Raw genomic sequence first — 21,522 nt, forward strand, 5'->3', positions numbered from 1 at the left:
AGCATCTTGTCTTTTTCCAAATCCCGTGAGTGGTGCCTGGCCTCGGGATGGTTATTCCGTGAGTCCACTGGGCAGGTGAAATTTTCCTCCGCTGGCCGCTCTGCATTATCTCTGGACCTGTGATTTGCCTCTGTGGCTGCCTCTGGTTTCCATTTGGCGGGTACTGAGCGTCCCTAGGGGGTCGGGCCCTGAATGAAACAACAAGCTCCAGACCTAGACCTCTGGGGCCTGGCTTGAGGGAGCTCAGCATCAGTTCCCCCGGAGGTCAGGGTCCCAAGGTGGAGCCCCCAGATTCTTTGGCAGAAAAGAAATGGGGCGAATGAGGTGGGTGGGCAGCTTATAACTGATCCAAGTGAGGTCCCCTGGTAAACTCTTGGCGGGCAAGTGTGTCCAAGGGACCCGTCATCACCCTTCTCTTCCTTTTTTGCAGTCTGATAGAACCACTTGTGTCTGGGGTATCTTGTACCTACCCCAGTGCTTAGTACAATGTCTGGCACATAGTAAGTGCTCAACAATTACCAAACACACACCAAAAAACAGGTGTGAGGGTTGTCTGGTGAGTGTTCTTTCAGACCTCCATTCCTCTACTCCCCTTTCCTAGGTAGAGGCAGGAGGTGGACCCTTTGGACAAGAAATCCTTAGGGAGCTTTGGGAATGTTCACTAAAATGGCCTCAAGTGCTAGAGAGAGGAAGGGGGCATAAGCTGATGAGAATGACTTCTGACCGTTCTTTTGCTGCCTTAGCTACCATGTGTCCTTTAAGTTTGTTATATCCAACGGAGATACTTGAGTGATTACTGTGTGGCCGAGCACTGCACGCTGAGAAAGTACGATAGCATTGATAGAGGTGATTCCTGCCCACAGCGAGCGTTGTCTACAGGGAGAGACAGACGTTAAAGTAGATTCCATTTAGGGGAAATTAAATGAAGTGTCGGGAGGCTGGAGTGAGTATCAAAGTGCTGAGGGGTACCCAGCTAACTGACGCGGAGGAGAGGGTGGATAAGGGAAAAATGAGGGCTTAGGGGAAAGCCCGTTGGAGGAGATGGGATTTTAGGAGGGTTCTGAAGGTGGGGAAAGTGAATGGAGTGTCGGATGGGAAAAGGGAGGGAATCCGAGTCATATATGTGTCTGACCGCTGGATGAGCCCCATCCCAGCTCGCTTTGTCAGCATTCCCGACACCACCGCCGCTTCCCGGCTCTGGTTGCCGCAGGATACGGTGACCGGATCGGAGGGAAGGTAAATGAAACGGTTCAACGTCACAGTGCCTTTGTGAGAGGAAATTTTATTGTAATTATTTACCTTAACAGAATTCAGAAAGAAGAAGAGACTAGCTCAGTCCAACATGATTGACGGTTGGCATAATCTAAAGAAGCATGTGTTCTGATTGCTTAGGGTTTAACTTAGACATTTTTAATACTTATGTAACTAACACTTCCAACTTAAATCCAGAATATGTGTCTCCTTTCCCCCCCCGCCCCACAGCCCCCACCTGCACTTTAGTCTCCCACCTACCTCACCTCAGTATCCAAACAACTTCATTAAATACGAATCCCAGGGTAGCAAGGGCCCTGGGAACTTACAGCCATGATGACAATGCACAACAAAGAAAAAATAAAATAAAATAACTCTGATAATTTACCAGTCTAATAAAACAAGACCTTTCAATATATTAAGAAATAAATCCAGTTACAAATGCACTATATATCTATGTGAAAAGGGTCTTGTGTGATAACTGAAAATGACCGGCTATTTACAAGATACACAAGCAGGAAGGTGCATCGGGCCCTCAGAAGCCAAAGGTGTTCTCTCCGCTGTAGGCCACGTACAAGAAGCCGTCTTCGTCTTTCTCCTTTTCGTAAAGTTGTCCCATAGTTAGGCTTGAATGAGAAAAACAAAACACGCACACACACACACACACACACACAAAAAAAAATGGGCTTGGTTCTGGCAGAGGGATAATACCTGAGCCACGAGACCAGGAAAATCAGTGTAATAACTCTGAGTCATGAGCGGTCACTTAAGGAACTTTGCATGCATGATTTGGCTGACCTCCACAACACCCCAGTGAGGAAGGGTAAGAGGGAGGGGGGTAAATAATTGGATCCTGGCTTTTGTAAATGAAGAAATCAAAGCTCGGATCATATGACGGTGAGTCAGTGGCAGAGATAAGAATAAAAGGACTCATTTCTACACCCAAAGAATACCAGGAGAAGGAGCTCAGATAATCTTAAATCACGAGTACTCTGCTAGACACCAAGCACCAGGGTGCTCCTATGTACGTATCTATAGTTTATTTATTTTAATGTCTGTCTCCCCCACAGGACTACGTTCGTGGGCAGGGACTGTGTCTGTTGTATTGTACTCTCCCAAGCACTCTGCAAACTCAGTAAGTATGACTTGAATGAATGGATAGATACAAAATAACCAGGCTGGACACACTCCCTGCCTCTCACCTGGCTCACAATCCTAAAAATGTAGGGAGAGTAGGTGTCTTGCCCCCGTTCTATAGATGAGGAAACTGAGGCCCAGTGAAGTGATCTGCCCGAGGTCGCCCAGCAGGACGGTGGCAGGGCCAGGACTAGAACCCGGTCTCGGGATTCCCACTCGGCCCCGCCGTGCGCTTTGGATGGTAGGGGACCAGAAGAAATCTCCCCGTTGGGAGCATTTGGTGATTTCTGGTTTGTGGGGCCTCAGTTATCCTGGTCCTGAAGATCCTAGTTAATAATAATAATAATAATAATGATGGCATTTGTTAAGCGCTTACTATGTGCAAAGCACTGTTCTAAGTGCTGGGGAGGTTACAAGGTGATCAGGTTGTCCCATGGCGGGGGCTTACAGTCTTAATCCCCATTTTACAGATGAGGTTACTGAGGCCCAGAGAAGTGAAGTGACTTGCCCAAAGTCACCCAGCTGACAACTGGCAGAGCCGGGATTTGAACCCATGACCTCTGACTCCAAGAGGTCATGTTCTCTAGAGACTCTGGGAGGTTTGGGCCGCACAGTGACGCTTTCTGACTCGGTGATTCAATTGGGGCCGGGAGAAACGGGAGAAGATACGGGCCGGGGCAAATGAGAATTCAGGGCAGAGTTCAGTCACAAATGGAGACTTTTTTCTTCTATATGGACAGCGAGCTTGCCCACTGAGATATGAATAAGGGAAATTCAGCTTTGGGAAGGCCTGCCCTTATCAGAGCCCCTCAACTGTTAATAAGGTTTGTAAATTTCTTTACTAGGTTGGTGCTATAATTATGGATGGTATGTTTATTCTAACTTTATATGGACAAATTAGGTTGAAAAATGGGTCAAGTTAAAGAAGAAAAAAGCAGCCCAAAACTAGGACATAGACACGGGCTGAAAGCATTTTGTTTTTAGATGTGTCCTTTCTCTTAAAGATTCTGATTTATTTTTTTTTCTTTCATTCTTAAATGTGTCCTCTTTACCAGGATTTTTTTTTCCATTCATGGACTGGTTTTGGGGAACCGTCTTTCATTTCTGGAAGTGTGACGTTGAAATATTCTGTGTTTTTATTCACATCCCGGCTTTTCCCGGTGATCACAGACCCTCACTCTAATCACTGTTCAGCAGTTTCCTATGTTAAATCTGAGTCACTTCTGATATTATAGGAAAACCGATGCCACACGTTAGGTCATTTCCAACTTGTACTGCCCAAGCGCTTAGTACGGTGTTCTGCACACAGTAAGCGCTCAATAAATACGATTGAATGAATCTGCTTTTGCTCTCAGGATGAGACTGCAAATAAAGTTACGTTTGGAATGAGCTTTGGAAAAGGCCCAGTATAAAGTGATGTACGTGCTCTCTTGTACAATAACCCAGAGAAATTAGACCCAAGGCAGTGTTTCACTGTAAAAAGGAAAACTATTAGAAGCGACGATTCAGACTCCTGTAGATTGAAACCTCACTGCAGGGAGAGAATATGTCTACCAACTCTGTTATATTGTACTCTCCCAAGCACTTAGTACAGTGCTCTGCACACAGTAAGCGCTCAATAAATACGATTGAATGAATAACTTGAGACCTTTTGGGGATCTTTGTAGCATTATGGATACTGAGCCCCTCCCCTGATGTGTGGCTACAGCCTTCTGGATTTACAGGAGCAGGACTTTGTTATATTGTACTCTCCCAAGCACTTAGTACAGTGCTCTGCACGCAGTAAGCGCTCAATAAATACGATTGAATGAATAACTTGAGACCTTTGGGGATCTTTGTAGCATTATGGATACTGAGCCCCTCCCCTGATGTGTGGCTACAGCCTTCTGGATTTACAGGAGCAGGACTCTGTTATATTGTACTCTCCCAAGCACTTAGTACAGTGCTCTGCACACAGTAAGCGCTCAATAAATACGACTGAATGAATAACTTGAGACCTTTTGGGGATCTTTGTAGCATTATGGATACTGAGCCCCTCCCCTGATGTGTGGCTACAGCCTTCTGGATTTACAGGAGCAGGAAAAAGCAAACCAGGTCAAACTGAGTGCAACAGAGTTCCAATTCTGAGTGAGACGAAGAAATGAGGGTGAGGGTATACTCATTCCGCAGCTCTCCCGGGAGAAGAAAAAGTTCAGCTTTGGGTTTACTTCTGGGGAAAGGAGTTGGGTTCAAATGGACTTGTCTGTCGGAAGTTCCCTGTGCCAGGAAAACATGCGAGCTCACGAATTTATCCAAATAAGAGTGAGGGCCTCCACTAATGAGCATTGCTAAGCACTAGAACTCTAGCTGGGATCTGAAGGAGTACTCTACAACCTCCCATCAAACTCTCCAGAAATAGAAATCCCTGCAGCCAAATCCTCGTGGGTGGGAGAATTGGCTTGCTCTCCCCTTGGAAGCAGATTCTGCCATTTGGGCAAACCAAATTGCGCTTTATGCCATGAAACTGAGCAGTGCACATTCAAGACTGGCACTAGTAACAGCTGGAGCCACGGACATGCTTTCTCCAAGTGCCCGGGCTGCTAAGCTGCAGAATGAGGCTGAGGTGGGCGACAGAGGGAAATTTCCCTTAAGCTGATTGAGCTTGGCAGGGCATGGGCCTTGTACTTTTGAGGCTGGCCAGAGAAGCAGCGGGAAATAGCTGGAAAAGCAGGGAAGCTGCTTTTACACCTTTTTGACGCAATCTTTTTGGATGGCACAAGTCCAGCAATTGCAAGAGCCCAGAAATAAATCCCTAGTACAGCCCGGAGTGACTAATATGGATTGTCAGCTTTTTGTGGGAAGGGATCACATCTATTGCATTTTCCCAAGCCCTTAGGATAGTGCGGTGCACACAATGAGCGCTCAGTGAATACCACTGATTGATAATGTAAGGCAAAAATCTCACAGAGGTTGTACCATCTCTAGTTCGCACCAATGGTGCCCTCCTGCTCCTCTCAAAAAATAAGAAAGGCCTTTTTTACCTCCTCTGTGCTCTCCACCTCTTACCGATCAAAGTGAAATATTTTTTCACTCCTGCAAAATTGATGACTTCAAGTAACCTTTCAATATTTATCTCCATGAGTGGAAGGGTTCCCATCATTGCCTTCTTTTCAGGCATGAGAGCCTTCAAGGGAACTTGAGAGAGTGGCAGGGGCAGCCACAGGAGCTTTAAATGATGCCAACCTGGTGAGCTTCAGTCTTCAGACCCAGATCCTTTTCAACCTCGAAGCTAATCAAGGAGCTCGGAGCCAGGAAACCAGAGCTCAATCAAACAGCTAGTACTCCAACCGAGCGTAATGGAGTAAACATCACTGCCATTCAAACAGCAGCTAAGGCATCCGAGGATGCAAAAGCCCCTGGCTAAAGAAGCTCTCTGGGTCCATCGAAAAACAAAATTCAGCTGTAGCAAGTAGAAACCGGAGGGCAGAGTGTGTCCAGAAACCTGTCACGACTGGAGCCATCATACGTAAGGGAGCTGGCATGCCTTGGGCCAGCTCGGCAGGATGCTTTTCCCACGTACCTTGAGCAAGGTGGGTTAGTCTTTCAGAGGACTCGTGCTTATTACACCCTTGGCCGTCGCTCAGCACAGAGCTTCAAAAATTCCACCTACTCAGTGAGCCACAGTACCGCTGGGTCCCTTGTAGATGCAGAAGCACAGTCGCGCTCCTAACTGCTCCGGTGAGCTGTTCGAAAACGGCCAGTGCTGTCCCAGACCCCAGCACGAGCTCTTAATCATCATCGTCAGAGATAGAAAATGTTGGCGATCTGGCCACGTTCCATCTCAGGAGGCAAAATTCTCTTTACCCGAATTCCTCCAACCTTTTCCACTTGGAAATTATTCCAAATTCCACTTGGACGAGCTCTTAATTCCAGGTCGGTACCGTCACTAAACTGTTAGCAGCTCCAGCAAAAGGCCCTCCGGAGCTACCTGTCGTTACTACCGCCTCTACCGTACTCTCCGGTAGCTAATGTGACGACTGGGGTGGCGGACGTTTTAGTAAGTCTTATTTGCGGTAAGATACACACGTTCTGTGTTTCCCTCCTCCAAGCGCCCACCCAGAAAGAAAGCCCTTTTGGGGGATGACTACTGCGAACCGCTAAGGGTTCCTGTTGTGACTGACGTCCAAAGGAAGAGAAAAAGCAAGCAAAGGTAAGAGGAGGAGCCGAAGCGTGCTATGCCCTGGAGGTGCTGTAAAGCTAAAGGGATCCCAGCTGATTTACGTCAAGTTGCTAGGCCAACTCATCTCCAGACCCCAATTCAATCAATGGTATTGAGCGTTCACTGTGTGCACAACACTGAACTAAGCGCCGGACAGAGTACAACACCACCGAATTGGTAGACACGTTTCCTGGCCTACTTCGAGGGGTCCGTGAGTTGGGACCCTTGGAGACCCAGGAGAGTGTTTCCATAAAGGTGCAAATTTATGTCCGTGGAACAGGGACTGTCTGACCTAATTATCTCATATCTATCCCAGCACTTAGGCCAGTGCCTGGCATACAGCACTTAAATACCTAAAAAAAAAAAAAAGCCTAGAAATGGCTTAATGCTGGGGAACAGGCAAGCTGGAACTCCGTGGTCCTTGCCAGCTTAAATGGATGAATTATGCAGCCCTGAGGCGATGGAGGCAGTTAGCTAAACCCACCAGAGCCCTCAGAAACTCTGCTGCTTCAGAGGGGCTGCAGGCTCGTTCCTCTAAAAGGTATTGGTCTGATCTTCATCCGCATGGAGCCAAAGCAGAAAATCCCTTTATGCCAGTCAGTCAGTCGGTCAGTCCCAGGGGTTGGTACAATCCTACAGCCAACCCAGTTTTAGATCCCAGAGCACTAAAATGCCCACCACGCAGACAAAACAGATATCGCTCATCAAGCCGGCAGCCTGGGAGCTGGGAACCAGGAAAGTTTCCACATCCAGTGGGTGGGGAAAGGAGACAGCCGGGATATGCTGAGATAAGAGAATCTGGTTGAAGACTGGGTGAAAATCAGGCCGATACTTTGAAAGGTTAAGTGGGGAATGAACTGTAATGGGGGGTGGAGGATGACTTCAAACTCTAAATGATGACTCCCATAACCATCATCATCAATCGTATTTATTGAGCGCTTACTGTGTGCAGAGCACTGTACTAAGCGCTTGGGAAGTACAAGTTGGCAACATATAGGGACAGTCCCTACCCAACAGTGGGCTCACAGTCTAGCTCCATCAGCCTCCCTACTGATTCTCCATTCCCCCGATGAAGACAGTTCTATGGTGAAATCCCTCCCTGAGAGAACGGAATTGGATTTATCAGTAAAATTCTTCCTCCTCAGTCTCAAATAATACTAATGATGGCATTTATTAAGCGCTTACTATGTGTAAAGCCCTGTTCTAAGCGCTGGGAAGGTTACAGGGTGATCAGGTTGTCCCACGGGGGGCTCACAGTCTTCATCCCCATTTTACAGATGAAGTACCTGAGGCCCAGAGAAGTTAAGTGACTTGCCCAAAGTCACACAGCTGACAATTGGCGAAGCCGAAATTTGAACCCATGACCTCTGACTCCAAAGCCCGGGCTCTTTCCACTGAGCCACGCTGCTTCGCTAAAAGCCCTTACGGTCATCAGCCAGACTCCTGCTTTCTTTCCATCAGCTGGACCTTCGTAGCTAACTATGAGTAGCTCCATTTCCTCCCTACTTCCTGTCTGACCAGAAAAAACCCAAAGGGTAAAAGTATCTTTTGGGCTTTGGCAAACTCTCGGGATCCTGATTGCTGCTTTCCAAAAGCCTTTATGAAGGTCTACGATGGTAACACTCCTTGGCAAGCCCCACTAGGGATAGAGGAGAGTCGTAACATTTTAATCAAATTCTCTATTCAGCCAGGAAGCTAGTTAGAATGATGGAAAATACAGCTAGTACGATAGTTCTCAAAGAAACGTTGTCTTGCCCACCATCACCTGACCAGTATCGGATGAATAGTGAAAAAGTAAACGACCAATTTTTAAATATATTTTCTGACTTTCTCGCTTTTTGTCGTCTTGGTGAAATGTAAAAATGATCTTTTTCTGTGTCTGTTGCCAAGATGACTTGATTTGAGAGGCACTGGTCTAGTACTTTAAATACAATGCTGTTGGGTTTTTTTCCTACGACTCTAGGAGAATCTAGGAAGACAGACACCATTGGGAGGGGATGGACTTAATTGCCTGTAGTAGCGAAGCTGATCAAGCGCTTAGTACAGTGCTCTGCACATAGTAAGCGCTCAATAAATATGATTGATTGATTGATTTAAAGAGAGAAATCAAACTCATATGGACATGGTGACATCTAGAAAGGAGCAGAGGGGAAAAGGACAACTCGGCTTGTCCGTGGGGTTGGTTAGGTCACCGATCTGCAATTCAGAATCAGATCCCAAGGGTAAAGCTGTTAAGGCAAACCGCAAAGCTGCCTCGTGAGAGAAAAAGACTTGGGGTTTTCAGCGCTGTTTAGATCATCATCATCAATCGTATTTATTGAGCGCTTACTGTGTGCAGAGCACTGTACTAAGCGCTTGGGAAGTACAAGTTGGCAACATATAGAGACAGTCCCTACCCAACAGTGGGCTCACAGTCTAAAAATCTTTCGATCTTGTGGGAAGGGTGAAGGAAACTTGCAACTGTTCTATAGGTGACAATGAACTCCACGGGTCATCCGGCCTGGATGAAATGACCATCCCACCTATAGAAAGATGACTCCATTTCCTCTGAGTAGTAAGAGAGGCACACAATGGAGGAAACTAAACTGATTGCCCCTCATGGGAGAGGCATGGCCTAGTGGAATGAGCATGGGCCTCGGAGTCAGAGGACTTGGGTTCAAATATGTACCTGTTGTGTGACCTTGGGCAAGTCATTTAATTCCTCTGCGCCTCAGTTCTCTCATCTGCAAAATGGGGATGACTCCATTTCCTCTGAGTAGTAAGAGAGGCACACAATGGAGGAAACTAAACTGATTGCCCCTGATGGAAGAGGCACGGCCTAGTGGAAAGACCATAGGCCTCGGAGTCAGAGGACTTGGGTTCAAATATGTACCTGTTGTGTGACCTTGGGCAAGTCATTTAATTCCTCTGCACCTCAGTTCTCTCATCTGCAAAATGGGGATCTGATACCTGTTCTTCCTCCTACCTATACTGTGAGCCCCACGCGGGATCTGATTTTCTTGTCTCTACCCCAGTGCTCGTACAGTGCTTGGTACATAGTAAGCACTTAACAGATACCACAGTTATTATTATCTGGAATGTAAGCTCACTGAGGGCAGGGAGCGTGTCTCCCAACTGTTAGGCTGTACTTTCCCAAGCGCTCAGTGCAATGCTTTGCACACGGTAAGCGCTCGATAAATAACGACTGCCACTGATATCCTTTCATCCTGCCTTAAATCACCTCAAGGAGAGAAAGCAGAGAATTACCTTGACTCCTGCATGAGGAAGAGTTCAGAGAGCCCAACGGCTAAGTACGGCGCTCTGCATACAGTATAGGTACCACTGACCGATTGACGCCGTATTGTACTTTCCCAAGCGCTTAGTCCAGTGCTCTGCACACAGTAAGCGCTCAATAAATAGGACTGAATGAATAAATGACTAAACGAAGCAGGATCTTAAGGGAAATAGAAATCTGCCAGAACCCTCCGCCACCTTGGGAGAAAAGAGGACCGACAGCTCCTTTCTCTGGAGGGAGAGGCACATAAGGCACTGCCCTCTCCCCTCCAACAGTCAAATCATTCGCAGAGCCACAAGACGATGACACCAAGTTGACATGGTTCCCACATTGCTAGCAAAACAGCTTTCAAGAAGGTCTAATGGTTTCTCCTTTCTGCAAATGCCTCAGGATCCCTGGCCCCTCATCCCAGGCTGGGTGCGGGATTAGTCGAAGTGGTTCCTCCTTACCTGCTCCCGGCTTCGGTTCTTCCATTAGGAAGCCAAGACATGGGGCCCCGGCCCACGTCATCCCCGGGCCTGGAATGCCCTCCCTCTGCCCCTCTGCCAAGCTAGCTCTCTTCCTCCCTTCAAGGCCCTGCTGAGAGCTCACCTCCTCCAGGAGGCCTTCCCACACTGAGCCCCTTCCTTCTTCTCCCCCTCGTCCCCCTCTCCATCCCCCACATCTTACCTCCTTCCCTTCCCCACAGCACCTGTGTATATCTATATATGTTTGTACATATTTTTTTTACTCTATTTTATTTGTACGTATCTATTCTATTTATTTTATTTTGTTAGTATTTTTGGTTTTGTTCTCCGTCTCCCCCTTTTAGACTGTGAGCCCACTGTTGGGTAGGGACCGTCTCTAGATGTTGCCAATTTGTACTTCCCAAGCGCTTAGTACAGTGCTCTGCACACGGTTTATGTGTATATATGTCTGTGCATATTTATTACTCTATTTATTTATTTATTTATTTTACTTGTACATATCTATTCTATTTATTTTATTTTATTGGTATGTTTGGTTTTGTTCTCCGTCTCCCCCTTTTAGACTGTGAGCCCACTGTTGGGTAGGGACTGTCTCTATATGTTGCCAATTTGTACTTCCCAAGCGCTTAGTACAGTGCTCTGCACATAGTAAGCTCTCAATAAATACGATTGATGATGATGATGGGGATGGAGAGGAAACTACGGCTAATAGTCAGAGCTCCTACTTTTAGAAGAACCGGTATCTAAGTTTGGCTCTGACCTCCTGTTTAGCTCTCAATGGTTTCCAAATCGGTCACATTTTGGCTCCTCTGAGCTGGTTCCCAGGGCCCGAGTCTTTGTCTGAGAAGTTTCCCTTTTTGGAAAATGGATCAAGCTGTAGCCAGTCTCAACCTTTCTTGGCTTAGAGCAGTGCTTTGCACGTAGTAAGCGCTTAATAAATGCCATCATTACTGGCTTCTAGGGTGTAATGGGGCAGGGAACCTCTCTCCAGTTACTTGGTGGCTGGAGTAGGGGAGACGACTAGAGTTCGGCTAAAGGCCTCAGAGATCCCAATCGGCCAGAAAAGGGAAAAATTGATTAGGTTATTACATCAAACGTTCCCTCTCCTGATGGAGACGGAGCTACTATGGCCTACCAGGCTGCGGGAATGGGACGACCCATCAATCATATTTATTGAGCGCTTACTGTGTGCAGAGCACTGTACTAACCGCTTACCCGGCCCCCAATTGCTGGATGCAAGATTTAGTTGCAGAGAATAAGTCTTCAAAAACAGCTGGAGCCTTGAGATTTCTGAAGTGAAAGGGCGCTTACTCTGTGCAGAACACCGTACTAAGTGCTTGGGAGAAGACAATCCTCCCACCCTAAGCTTCAATTCCTCCGCTGGAAATCAGCCTGGGGACAGAGCTTCTGGACCTGCTAGCTAAGGACTTGTTGGGACAAGACGAGCCGATGGCGGTATCCAGGCGGGGGGTCTGAGAGGTTAACCAAGGCTCACGAGCTATTTGGGGAGCTACCTTTGTCTGATCTGGTCTTTCTAGATAAGGCCTACAACTCCACCACAGGGGTATCTCTTCTTCAGAAGGGATGGTTCTTTGAGGAAAAAATTAACAAGAGAAATACTTTCTTCACCATCCTGCTTACTGAATTCTCAGGCCCCGGAAAAATCCCCCTCTCCATCTCCATCCCCCACTTCTTACCTCCTTCCCTTCCCCACAGCACCTGCTTATGTGTATATATGTCTGTGCATATTTATTACTCTATTTATTTATTTTACTTGTACATATCTATTCTATTTATTTTATTGGTATGTTTGGTTTTGTTCTCTGTCTCCCCCTTTTAGACTGTGAGCCCACTGTTGGGTAGGGACTGTCTCTATGTGTTGCCAATTTGTACTTCCCAAGCGCTTAGTACAGTGCTCTGCACATAGTAAGCACTCAATAAATACGATTGATGATGATGATGATGTGTTGCCAATTTGTCCTTCCCAAGCCCTTAGTACAGTGCTCTGCACATAGTAAGCGCTCAATAAATACGATTGATGATGATGATGATGATGATTTGATGGAACAAGAACACACCTTCAACCAACTAAACCCCCGGAGTACGGCCCACACCTCTTCCCTTTCCGCTTGGGCATCTCCTCTGTGGAGACCCCCATCCTCACCTGGACTGTGGGACGGTCTTATCCACAAACAGGAAGATGGCCTTCTCAGAGGGCAGCTGGATCCTTTTCCTGATGATCCACATGAACTGGGCCACGGTGATGTCGGACGGAACCAGGTACTTCCGCTTGTCAATGTCCACAATCTGGGAGCCTGAGACTTTTTCCACGATCACCTAAGGGCACGGAGACCAAGGCACAAAGTCAAAAGGTGGGCTTGCGAGAGGTAAGGCTGCCCGTGTGCCGCTTGGGCGGCTGAGGAGGCCTGTGGAGGGTGGTAAGAAGTGGAAGGAGCTGGATAACAGAGCTCTCCCGGCGTAAGAACGCCTCTGGGACAGAAAGTCTCTCCCCGGGAAAGTGGGGATGGTTTGCAGGGCGTGCGTTTCCCAGTCACTTCTTGTCCAAACTTTACCTAGAGCCCCAAGCTGGGGAGACGCCACTCTTCTTCATATAATATCTTTGTCCAGAAACGCTCTGGGCATATTACTCCCCTCCTCAAAAATCTCCAGTGGCTACCAATCAATCTGCGCATCAGGCAGAAACTCCTCACCCTGGGCTTCAAGGCTGTCCATCACCTCGCCCCCTCCTGCCTCACCTCCCTTCTCTCCTTCTACTGCCCAGCCCGCACCCTCCGCTCCTCCACCGCTAATCTCCTCACCGTACCTCGTTCTCGCCTGTCCCGCCGTCGACCCCCGGCCCACATCATCCCCCGGGCCCGGAATGCCCTCCCTCTGCCCCTCCGCCAAGCTAGCTCTCTTCCTCCCTTCAAGGCCCTGCTGAGAGCTCACCTCCTCCAGGAGGCCTTCCCAGACTGAGCCCCTTCCTTCCTCTCCCCCTCGTCCCCCTCTCCATCCCCCCATCTTACCTCCTTCCCTTCCCCACAGCACCTGTATATATGTATATATGGTTGTACGTATTTATTACTCTATTTATTTATTTTACTTGTACATTTCTTTCCTATTTATTTTATTTTGTTGGTATGTTTGGTTCTGTTCTCTGGCTCCCCCTTTTAGACTGTGAGCCCACTGTTGGGTAGGGACTGTCTCTATGTGTTGCCAATTTGTACTTCCCAAGCGCTTAGTACAGTGCTCTGCACATAGTAAGCGCTCAATAAATACGATTGATTGATTGATTGATTGATATAATACCGTCCTACTTCTCTGTCAGGACACCTGATGGTGATCAGAGTGTCACTTCCCCCCCGCCCCCAGCCCCCTACTAGGGTAGCCCCACCAATCAATGGTATTTGGGTGCTTACTGTGTGCAGAGCACTGAACTTGGCACTGTCATCCAACGGGACCACTGAGTCACCAAGCTAACTCTAAGGCCCAGAATCTGCGAAGCTGCAACTGGAAAACCTGGTGGGGGGTGGCAGTAGCTCCGGTCTGAACCCAGCTGTCCTCTTGATCTCTTTCTAGAGTCCAGAAAAACTGGATCTAAAGAACTGCGGCTCCCCTTACACCGGGGGAAAGGAGAATCATTCGGTGGAAAGACCTGTTACTGAGGTCTGCCGGTCTTTAGCCGACAAAGCGGTTGGTCAGAGAAGATAGGCTGAGAACAACAATCAGTCAATGGTATTTGAGTGCTTACTGTGTGCGGAGCACTGTACTAAGCACTTAAGGAGAACCAGCGTGGCTCAGTGGAAAGAGCCCGGGCTTTGGAGTCAGAAGTCACAGGTTCAAATCCCGGCTCCGCCAACTGTCCGCTGTGGGACTTTGGGCAAGTCTCTGAGCCTCAGTTCCCTCATCTGTAAAACGGGGGTTGACTGTGAGCCCCCCGTGGGACACCTGATCACCTTGTAGCCTCCTCAGCGCTTACAACAGTGCTTTGCACGTAGTAAGCGCTTAATAAATGCTATTGTTATTATTATTATTCTAACAGAGTCGGTAGACACGTTCCCTGCCCAAAATGAGTACACTACGGAATCTCCAGAACTGTTATGGGGAAAACAAACAGGGCTAATTCACATAAAAGGAAATAAGGCAAGAAACTGATGGGGGGGGAAGAAGGGATTACCGGAGACTCTGTGTTCAGAAAAAATGGGGGAGAAAGTCAGAGAGGAAACTGGAATTCGGATGAGAGGTCATACTCAACTATTTATTGAGCGTTTACTGTGTGCACAGTACTGTACTAAATGCTTGGGGGAGAACAATATGACAATACAGCTGACACATTCCCTGCTCACAACGAGTTTACAGTCTAGAGGACACGCTTACATAGGGTAATAGGGTGGTCACCACACTGTGGAGTCCACCCTGAAGCCTCTGGGGCTGCAAATCAACTGTCATTCTAAACAAGCAGTGGAACCCCATTTCCAACCTTACAAGACCGACCTGTTGTCCTGCCCTAAAACACTGTTACCTTATTTAATCACAGGAGGCACCAGAAAGGGCCCTGGCCTAGATCGACAGATGCTGTATCGCAAAACCCCGTCCTCCAAAGCCCAGGAGCCCCGACTCGCTACTGCTTTCCTCTGCACTCGGGGGCACTGATGCTATTCTGATGCCAGGGTGAGGCCTAGGTTGACAACTGTCGAGGGGCCCTCAATCCCGAGGTAACAATAATAATAACTGTGGTATGTTAAGCACTTACTAGGTGTCAAGCAACATTCTGAACACCGGGGATGATACAAGTTAATGGGGGCAGGCGCGGTCCCTGTCCCACATACGGCTCACGATCTGAGTAGGAGAATCCCCATTTTACAGGAGAGGGAACTGAGGCACAGAGAAGTGGGGCCTTGACCACGGTCACACGGCAGGCACTAGTCATCTCGGAACGATGAGCGTCGAAGCCACCGGACAGGTCACCATCGGGGGAGGGAAGGGGGGTACTCACCGGAACCCGGTCTGGATATTTGGTTCGAATTTTGGCAGATTCTACGCATCTGTGTTCTGTGAATACAAGAAAATCCAAGCGCCGCCGCTGAACATCCGCTGGGGAGCCCGGCCCGGTCCAGGCTGGCTTTTTTTTTACGGCTCGTGATTTGGGCTTCGTTTCTTTAACCTCGTTTCTCTTCGCTCGGTCAAAGCACGGGCCTCACTCACTCCTCCCCAGAGCATCCTCCTCTCTCCCCACCCGGACGTGTCCTTCCCGATTCGCCCCCCAGCCCCCGGGCAGGGCTGAGGTCTGGGCCCTCTCGGTGCCCCCTCGGTGCCCGCTCCCGGCAGACAAGAGGGGATGGCGAAGATGGGGAGTGGGGAGTTTGGTCCCGGCCTGGTGGAGGCCGGAGGGGTCCAGGGAGCGGAGGAGAAGGAGGAGGAAGAGGGCAGGGTCGGGTCTATTTCTATTCTATTTCTTCTGACGATTTTGACACCTGTCTCCATGTTTTGTTTTCAATCAATCCATCAATCATATTTATTAAGCGCTTACTGCATGCAGAGCATTGTACTTGGGAAGCACAAGTGGGCAACATCTAGGGACGGCCCCTACCCAACAACGGGCTCACAGGCTAGAAGGCTAACTTGTACTTCCCAAGCGCTTAGTCCAGTGCTCTGCACACAGTAAGCGCTCAATAAATACGATATGATTGATTGATTGAAAGAAGGGGGAAACAGCCTCTCCCCCACCTCCCCATCCCCCCCACCTTACCTCCTTCCCCTCCCCTGTATATATGTTTGTACATATTTATTACTCTATTTTACTTGTGCATATTTACTATTCTATTTATTTTGCTAATATATTTTGTTTTGTGGTCTGTCTCCCCCTTCTAGCCTGTGAGCCCGCTGTTGGGTAGGGACCGTCTCTAGATGTTGCCGACTTGTCCTTCCCAAGCGCTTAGTCCAGTGCTCTGCACACAGTGAGCGCTCAATCAATATGACTGATTGAATGAATGAATGAACTTGTATTTCCCAAGCACTTAGTCCAGTGCTCGGCACACTGAGCACTCAATACGACTGATTGAATGAATGAATGAACTTGTACTTCCCAAGTGCTTAGTCCAGGGCTCTGCACACAGCGCTCAATCAATACGACTGATTGAATGAATGAACTTGTACTTCCCAAGCGCTTAGTCCAGTGCTCTGCACACGGTAAGCGCTCAATCAATACGAATGACTGACTGAATGAATGAACTTGTACTTCCCAAGGGCTTAGTCCAGTGCTCTGCACACAGTGAGCATTCAATCAATACGACTGATTGAACGAATGAATGAACTTGTACTTCCCAAGCGCTTAGTCCAGTGCTCGGCACACAGTGCGCGCTCAATCAATACGACTGATTGAATGAATGAGTGAACCTGTACTTCCTAATCGCTTAGTCCAGTGCTCTGCACACGGTGAGCGCTCAATCAATCAATCATATTTATCGAGCGCTTACTGTGTGCAGAGCACTGTACTAAGCGCTTGGGAAGTACAAGTTGGCAACATCTAGAGACAGTCCCTACCCAACAGTGGGCTCACAGTCTAAAAGGGGGAGACAGACAACAAAACCAAACATGCTAACAAAATAAACTAAATAGAATAGATATGTACAAGTAAAATAGAGTAATATCATCATCATCATCAATCGTATTTATTGAGCGCTTACTATGTGCAGAGTACTGTACTAAGCGCTTGGGAAGTACAAATTGGCAACATATAGAGACAGTCCCTACCCAACAGTGGACTCACAGTCTAAAAGGGGGAGACAGAGAACAAAACCAAACATACTAACAAAATAAAATAAATAGAATAGATATGTACAAATAAAATAAATAAATAAATAAATAGAGTAAAAAATATGTACAAACATATATACACATATACAGGTGCTGTGGGGAAGGGAAGAAGGTAAGATGGGATGGAGAGGGATCAATACGACCGACTGAAGGAATGAATGAATGAACTTGTCCTTCCCAAGCGCTTAGTCCAGTGCTCTGCACACAGTGAGCGCTCCATCAATACGGCTGATTGAATGAATGAATTTTATTTTGTTAGTATGTCTGGTTTTGTTCTCTGTCTCCCCCTTTTTAGACTGTGAGCCCGCTGTTGGGTAGGGACCGTCCCTAGATGTCGCCAACTTGTCCTTCCCAAGCGCTTAGTCCAGTGCTCCGCACACAGTAAGCGCTCAATCAATACGATTGACTGATTGATTGAATTTTATTTGGTTAGTATGTTTGGTTTTGTTCTCTGTCTCCCCCTTTTTAGACTGTGAGCCCACTGCTGTGTAGGGACTGTCTCTAGATGTTGCCAACTTGCTGGGCAGGGACCGGCTCTATACGTTGGCAACTTGTCCTTCCCAAGCGCTTAGTCCAGTGCTCTGCACACAGTAAGCGCTCAATCAATACGATTGACTGATTGATTGAATTTTATTTGGTTAGTATGTTTGGTTTTGTTCTCTGTCTCCCCCTTTTTAGACTGTGAGCCCACTGCTGGGCAGGGACCGGCTCTATACGTTGGCAACTTGTCCTTCCCAAGCGCTTAGTCCAGTGCTCCGCACACAGTAAGCGCTCAATCAATACGATCGATTGATTGATTGATTGAATAAATGAATGAATGCCGGGGCCCGGCGGGCTGGCTTACCCAGCGAGTGGTCCTCCTTGAACATCCACTTCATGGCGGCGGGGAGGGGGAGGGAGCCGGCTCGGGGACCCGCAGGTCGGTCCCACCACAACCACAACAACAACAACAGCAACAGCAACAGCAACAACAACGGCGGCGGCACGATGGGCGGGACTTCCGGCGGCCGGGCCCTAGCAACCCGCTTCCGGCGCCGTCCCCGACACGCCCGGCAGGGGGCGGGGCCTGAGGAAAGGGGCGGGTCTCGGGGAGGCGCCTGCGCACTGCTGCGGTCTCCGCGGGCCTGCCCCCCGGCGGCGCCTGCGCACTGGCGCAGACCCCCCCCCCAACGCGGGCCTGCCTCCCTGCGGCGCCTGCGCACTGGAGCTGCCCCCTCCCACCGCGGGCCTGCCTCCCGGCGGCGCCTGCGCACTGGCGCTGCCCCCCCCACACCGCGGCCCTGCCTCCCGGCGGCGCCTGCGCACTGGCGCTGACCCCCTCCCAACGCGGGCCTGCCTCACGGCGGCGCCTGCGCACTGGCGCTGTCCCCCCCCCTCCAAAGCGGGCTTGCCTCCCGGCGGCGCCTGCGCACTGGCGCTGCCCCCCCTCCACCGCGGGCCTGCCTCCCGGCGGCGCCTGCGCACTGGCGCTGCCCCCCCACACCAAGGGCCTGCCTCCAGGCGGCGCCTGCGCACTGGCGCTGCCCCCCCACACCGCGGGCCTGCCTCCCGGCGGCGCCTGCGCACTGGCGCTGCCCCCCCTCCCACCGCGGGCCTGTCTCCCGGGGGCGCCTGCGCACTGCAGCGGGCCTGTCTCCCGGGGGCGCCTGCGCACTGGCGCTGCCCCCCCCCGCACCGCAGGCCTGCCTCCCTGGGGCGCCTGCGCACTGGCGCTGCCCCCCCCCCCCACGCGGGCCTGCCTCCCTGCCGCGCCTGCGCACTGTCATGGTCCCCTTGGCCTGCCCCGAAGGTTGTGTGGGGGCCTTTGGGGCTGTGGTATTGGTGCCCACGTAATTAACAATAATAATAATAATAATAATAATGGCATTTATTAATAGCTTACTATGCGCAAAGCACTGTTCTAAGCGCTGGGGAGGTGACAGGGTGATCAGGTTGTCCCACGGGGGGCTCACTATTCTGTGTATTTTATTTTGTGAATATGTTTGGTTTTGTTGTCTTTCCCCCCTTTCTAGACTGTGAGCCCACTGTTGGGTAGGGACCGTCTCTATATGTTGCCGACTTGGACTTCCCAAGTGCTTATTACAGTGCTCTGCACACAGTAAGCGCTCAATAAATATGATTGATGGGAGGCGTCAAGGGCGTCAGGGAGGGAGGGTGGACGAGGGGAAACAGCTCTCGTGTTTTTTCCAGCGCTTAGAACAGAAAGCTTTGCACATAGTAAGCGCTTAATAACAAATTCCCCTCTTCCCCCTCTCCATCCCCCCCACCTTACCTCCTTCCCTTCCCCACAGCCCCTGTATATATTGTTGTACGCATTTATTACTCTATTTTACTTGTACATATCTCTTCTATTTATTTTATTTTGTTAATATGTTTTGTTTTGTTGTGTCTCCCCCTTATAGACTGTGAGCCTGTTGTTGGGTAGGGACCGGCTCTATATGTTGCCAAATTGTACTTCCCAAGCGCTTAGTACAGTGCACTGCACACAGTAAGCGCTCAGTAAATACGATTGAATGAATGAGTCCCCATTTTCCAGATGAGGTCACTGAGGCACAGAGAAAGTTAAGTGACTCGCCCAAAGTCACCCAGCTGACAAGTGGCAGAGTGGGGATTTGAACCCACCACCTCTGACTCCAAAGCCCGGGCTCTTTCCACTGAGCCACGCTGCTTCTCTTGTGCCCCTAAGGCGGAGGGAGCCGGTGCCAGGCCCGTGGGGGCACCACGTTGATGCCCAGGCCCGCCCCGTTTCTGGGCCAGAGCCTAACAGGAGCCCGGAGGGAGCCGGGTAGCCGTGAGGCCTAATGGCTAGGGCCCGGACCTCCGAAGGACCTGCCTTTATTTATTCATTCATTCATAATAATAATAATAATAATGGCATTTGTTAAGCGCTTACTATGTGCAGAGCACTGTTCTAAGCGCTGTGGGGGGGGATACAAGGTGATCAAGTTGCCCCCCGTGGGGCTCACAGCCTTCATCCCCGTTTGACAGATGAGGGAACTGAGGCTCAGAGAAGTGAAGCGACTTGCCCAAGGTCACACAGCAGACATGTGGCGGGGCTGGGATTCGAACCCATGACCTCTGACTCCAAAGCCCGGGCTCTTTCTATTGAACCACGCTGCTTCTTGAATTCATTCATTCAATCGTATTGATTGAGCGCCTACTGTGTGCAGAGCACTGGACTAAGCGCTTGGGACGCACAAATGCGGCAACAGATAGAGACAGGTCCCTACCCACCAACGGGCTCACAGTCTGCTCGTCGGCCGGGAGACCTTGGGCAAGTCACTTCTTTTTTCTGCACCGCCCCCCAACCCTTACCTCATCTGTAAAATGGGAATTAAGCCAGGGAGCCCCATGTGGGACAGGGACTGGTCAGGTTGTAGCTAATAATAATAATGATGGTGTTTGTTAAGCGCTTACTATGTGCAGAGCACTGTTCTAAGCGCTGGGATAGATACAAGGTGAGCAGGTTGTCCCACGTGGGGCTCCCAGTCTTCATCCCCATTTGACAGATGAGGGAACTGAGGCCCAGAGAAGTGAAGTGACTTGACCAAAGTCACACAGGTGACAAGTGGCGGAGCCGGGATTAGAACCCACGACCTCTGACTCCTAAGCCCGGGCTCTTAATAATAATAATGATGGTTATTTGTTAAGCGCTTACTATATGCAAAGCACTGTTCTAAGCGCTGGGGAGGTTACAAGGTGATCAGGTTGTCCCATGGAGGGCTACAGTTTTAATCCCCATTTTACAGATGAGGTAAGTGAGGGAACAGAGAAGTTAAGTGACTTGCCCAAAGTCACACAGCTGACAGTTGGCAGAGCCATGATTTGAACCCATCACCCCTGACTCCAAAGTCCTTGCTCTTTCCACTGAGCCATTGCCACTAAGCCATGCTGCTTCCCCATTGTTTGAGAAGCATTTTGTCATTCAATCGTATTTATTGAGCGCTTACTGTGTGCAGAGCACTGGACTAAGCGCTTGGGAAGTACAAAGCACGTGGCTTAGTGGAAAGAACCCGGGCTTGGAGGTCAGAGGTCCTGGGTTCTAATCCCGACTCTGCCTTTGGTCAGCTCTGAGACCTTGGGCAAGTCACTTCACTTCTCTGGGCCTCAGTTCCCTCATCTGGAAAATGGGGATGAAGACGGTGAGCCTCACGTGGGGCAACCTGATTACCCTGTATTCATTCATACATTCAATTGTACTTATTGAGCGCTTACTGGGTGCAAGGCACTGTACTAAGCGCTTGGAAAGTACAATTTGGCAACAGATAGGGCTTTGGAGTCGGAGGTCATGGGTTCGAATTCTGCTCCTCCAGATGTCTGCTGTGTGATCCTGGGCAAGTCACTTAACTTCTCTGTGCCTCAGTTACCTCATCTGTAAA

The 21,522-nt window shown here is 49.3% G+C and overlaps 2 protein-coding genes across 2 annotated transcripts in view; one reads left to right on the forward strand and one right to left on the reverse strand.

The window, feature by feature from the left end:
* The window catches only part of ADAT1 (adenosine deaminase tRNA specific 1), a 39,330-nt gene extending 36,995 nt beyond the window's left edge, over positions 1-2,335 (forward strand). The window contains exon 11 of the transcript XR_005452975.1: positions 2,322-2,335. The gene's annotated coding sequence lies outside the window, so the exon portion shown is untranslated. The remainder of the gene's footprint in view (positions 1-2,321) is intronic.
* Positions 1,263-18,156, reverse strand: GABARAPL2 (GABA type A receptor associated protein like 2). The gene is made up of 4 exons (XM_038754136.1): positions 17,988-18,156; positions 15,324-15,379; positions 12,492-12,664; positions 1,263-1,877 (listed from the first exon to the last, which is right to left on the reverse strand). Exons 1-4 carry the CDS (start codon positions 18,019-18,021, stop codon positions 1,787-1,789), a joined length of 354 nt encoding a protein of 117 aa, XP_038610064.1. The 5' UTR covers positions 18,022-18,156; the 3' UTR covers positions 1,263-1,786.
* Positions 18,157-21,522: the final 3,366 nt, after the last annotated feature.

This window comes from Tachyglossus aculeatus, chromosome 11 (assembly GCF_015852505.1).
Source record: "Tachyglossus aculeatus isolate mTacAcu1 chromosome 11, mTacAcu1.pri, whole genome shotgun sequence".
Lineage (NCBI taxonomy): Eukaryota > Metazoa > Chordata > Mammalia > Monotremata > Tachyglossidae > Tachyglossus > Tachyglossus aculeatus.

What these genes read in the sequence shown, in the direction of transcription:
- GABARAPL2 (XM_038754136.1), bottom strand. Translation starts at nt 18,021, where the DNA reads ATGAAGTGGATGTTCAAGGAGGACCACTCGCTGG. An exon ending in AATATCCAGACCGGGTTCCG is followed by an intron (nt 12,665 to 15,323) that starts GTGAGTACCCCC and finishes CCGTGCCCTTAG; the next exon opens with GTGATCGTGGAAAAAGTCTC. An exon ending in AAGACCGTCCCACAGTCCAG is followed by an intron (nt 1,878 to 12,491) that starts GTGAGGATGGGG and finishes TTCTCATTCAAG; the next exon opens with CCTAACTATGGGACAACTTT.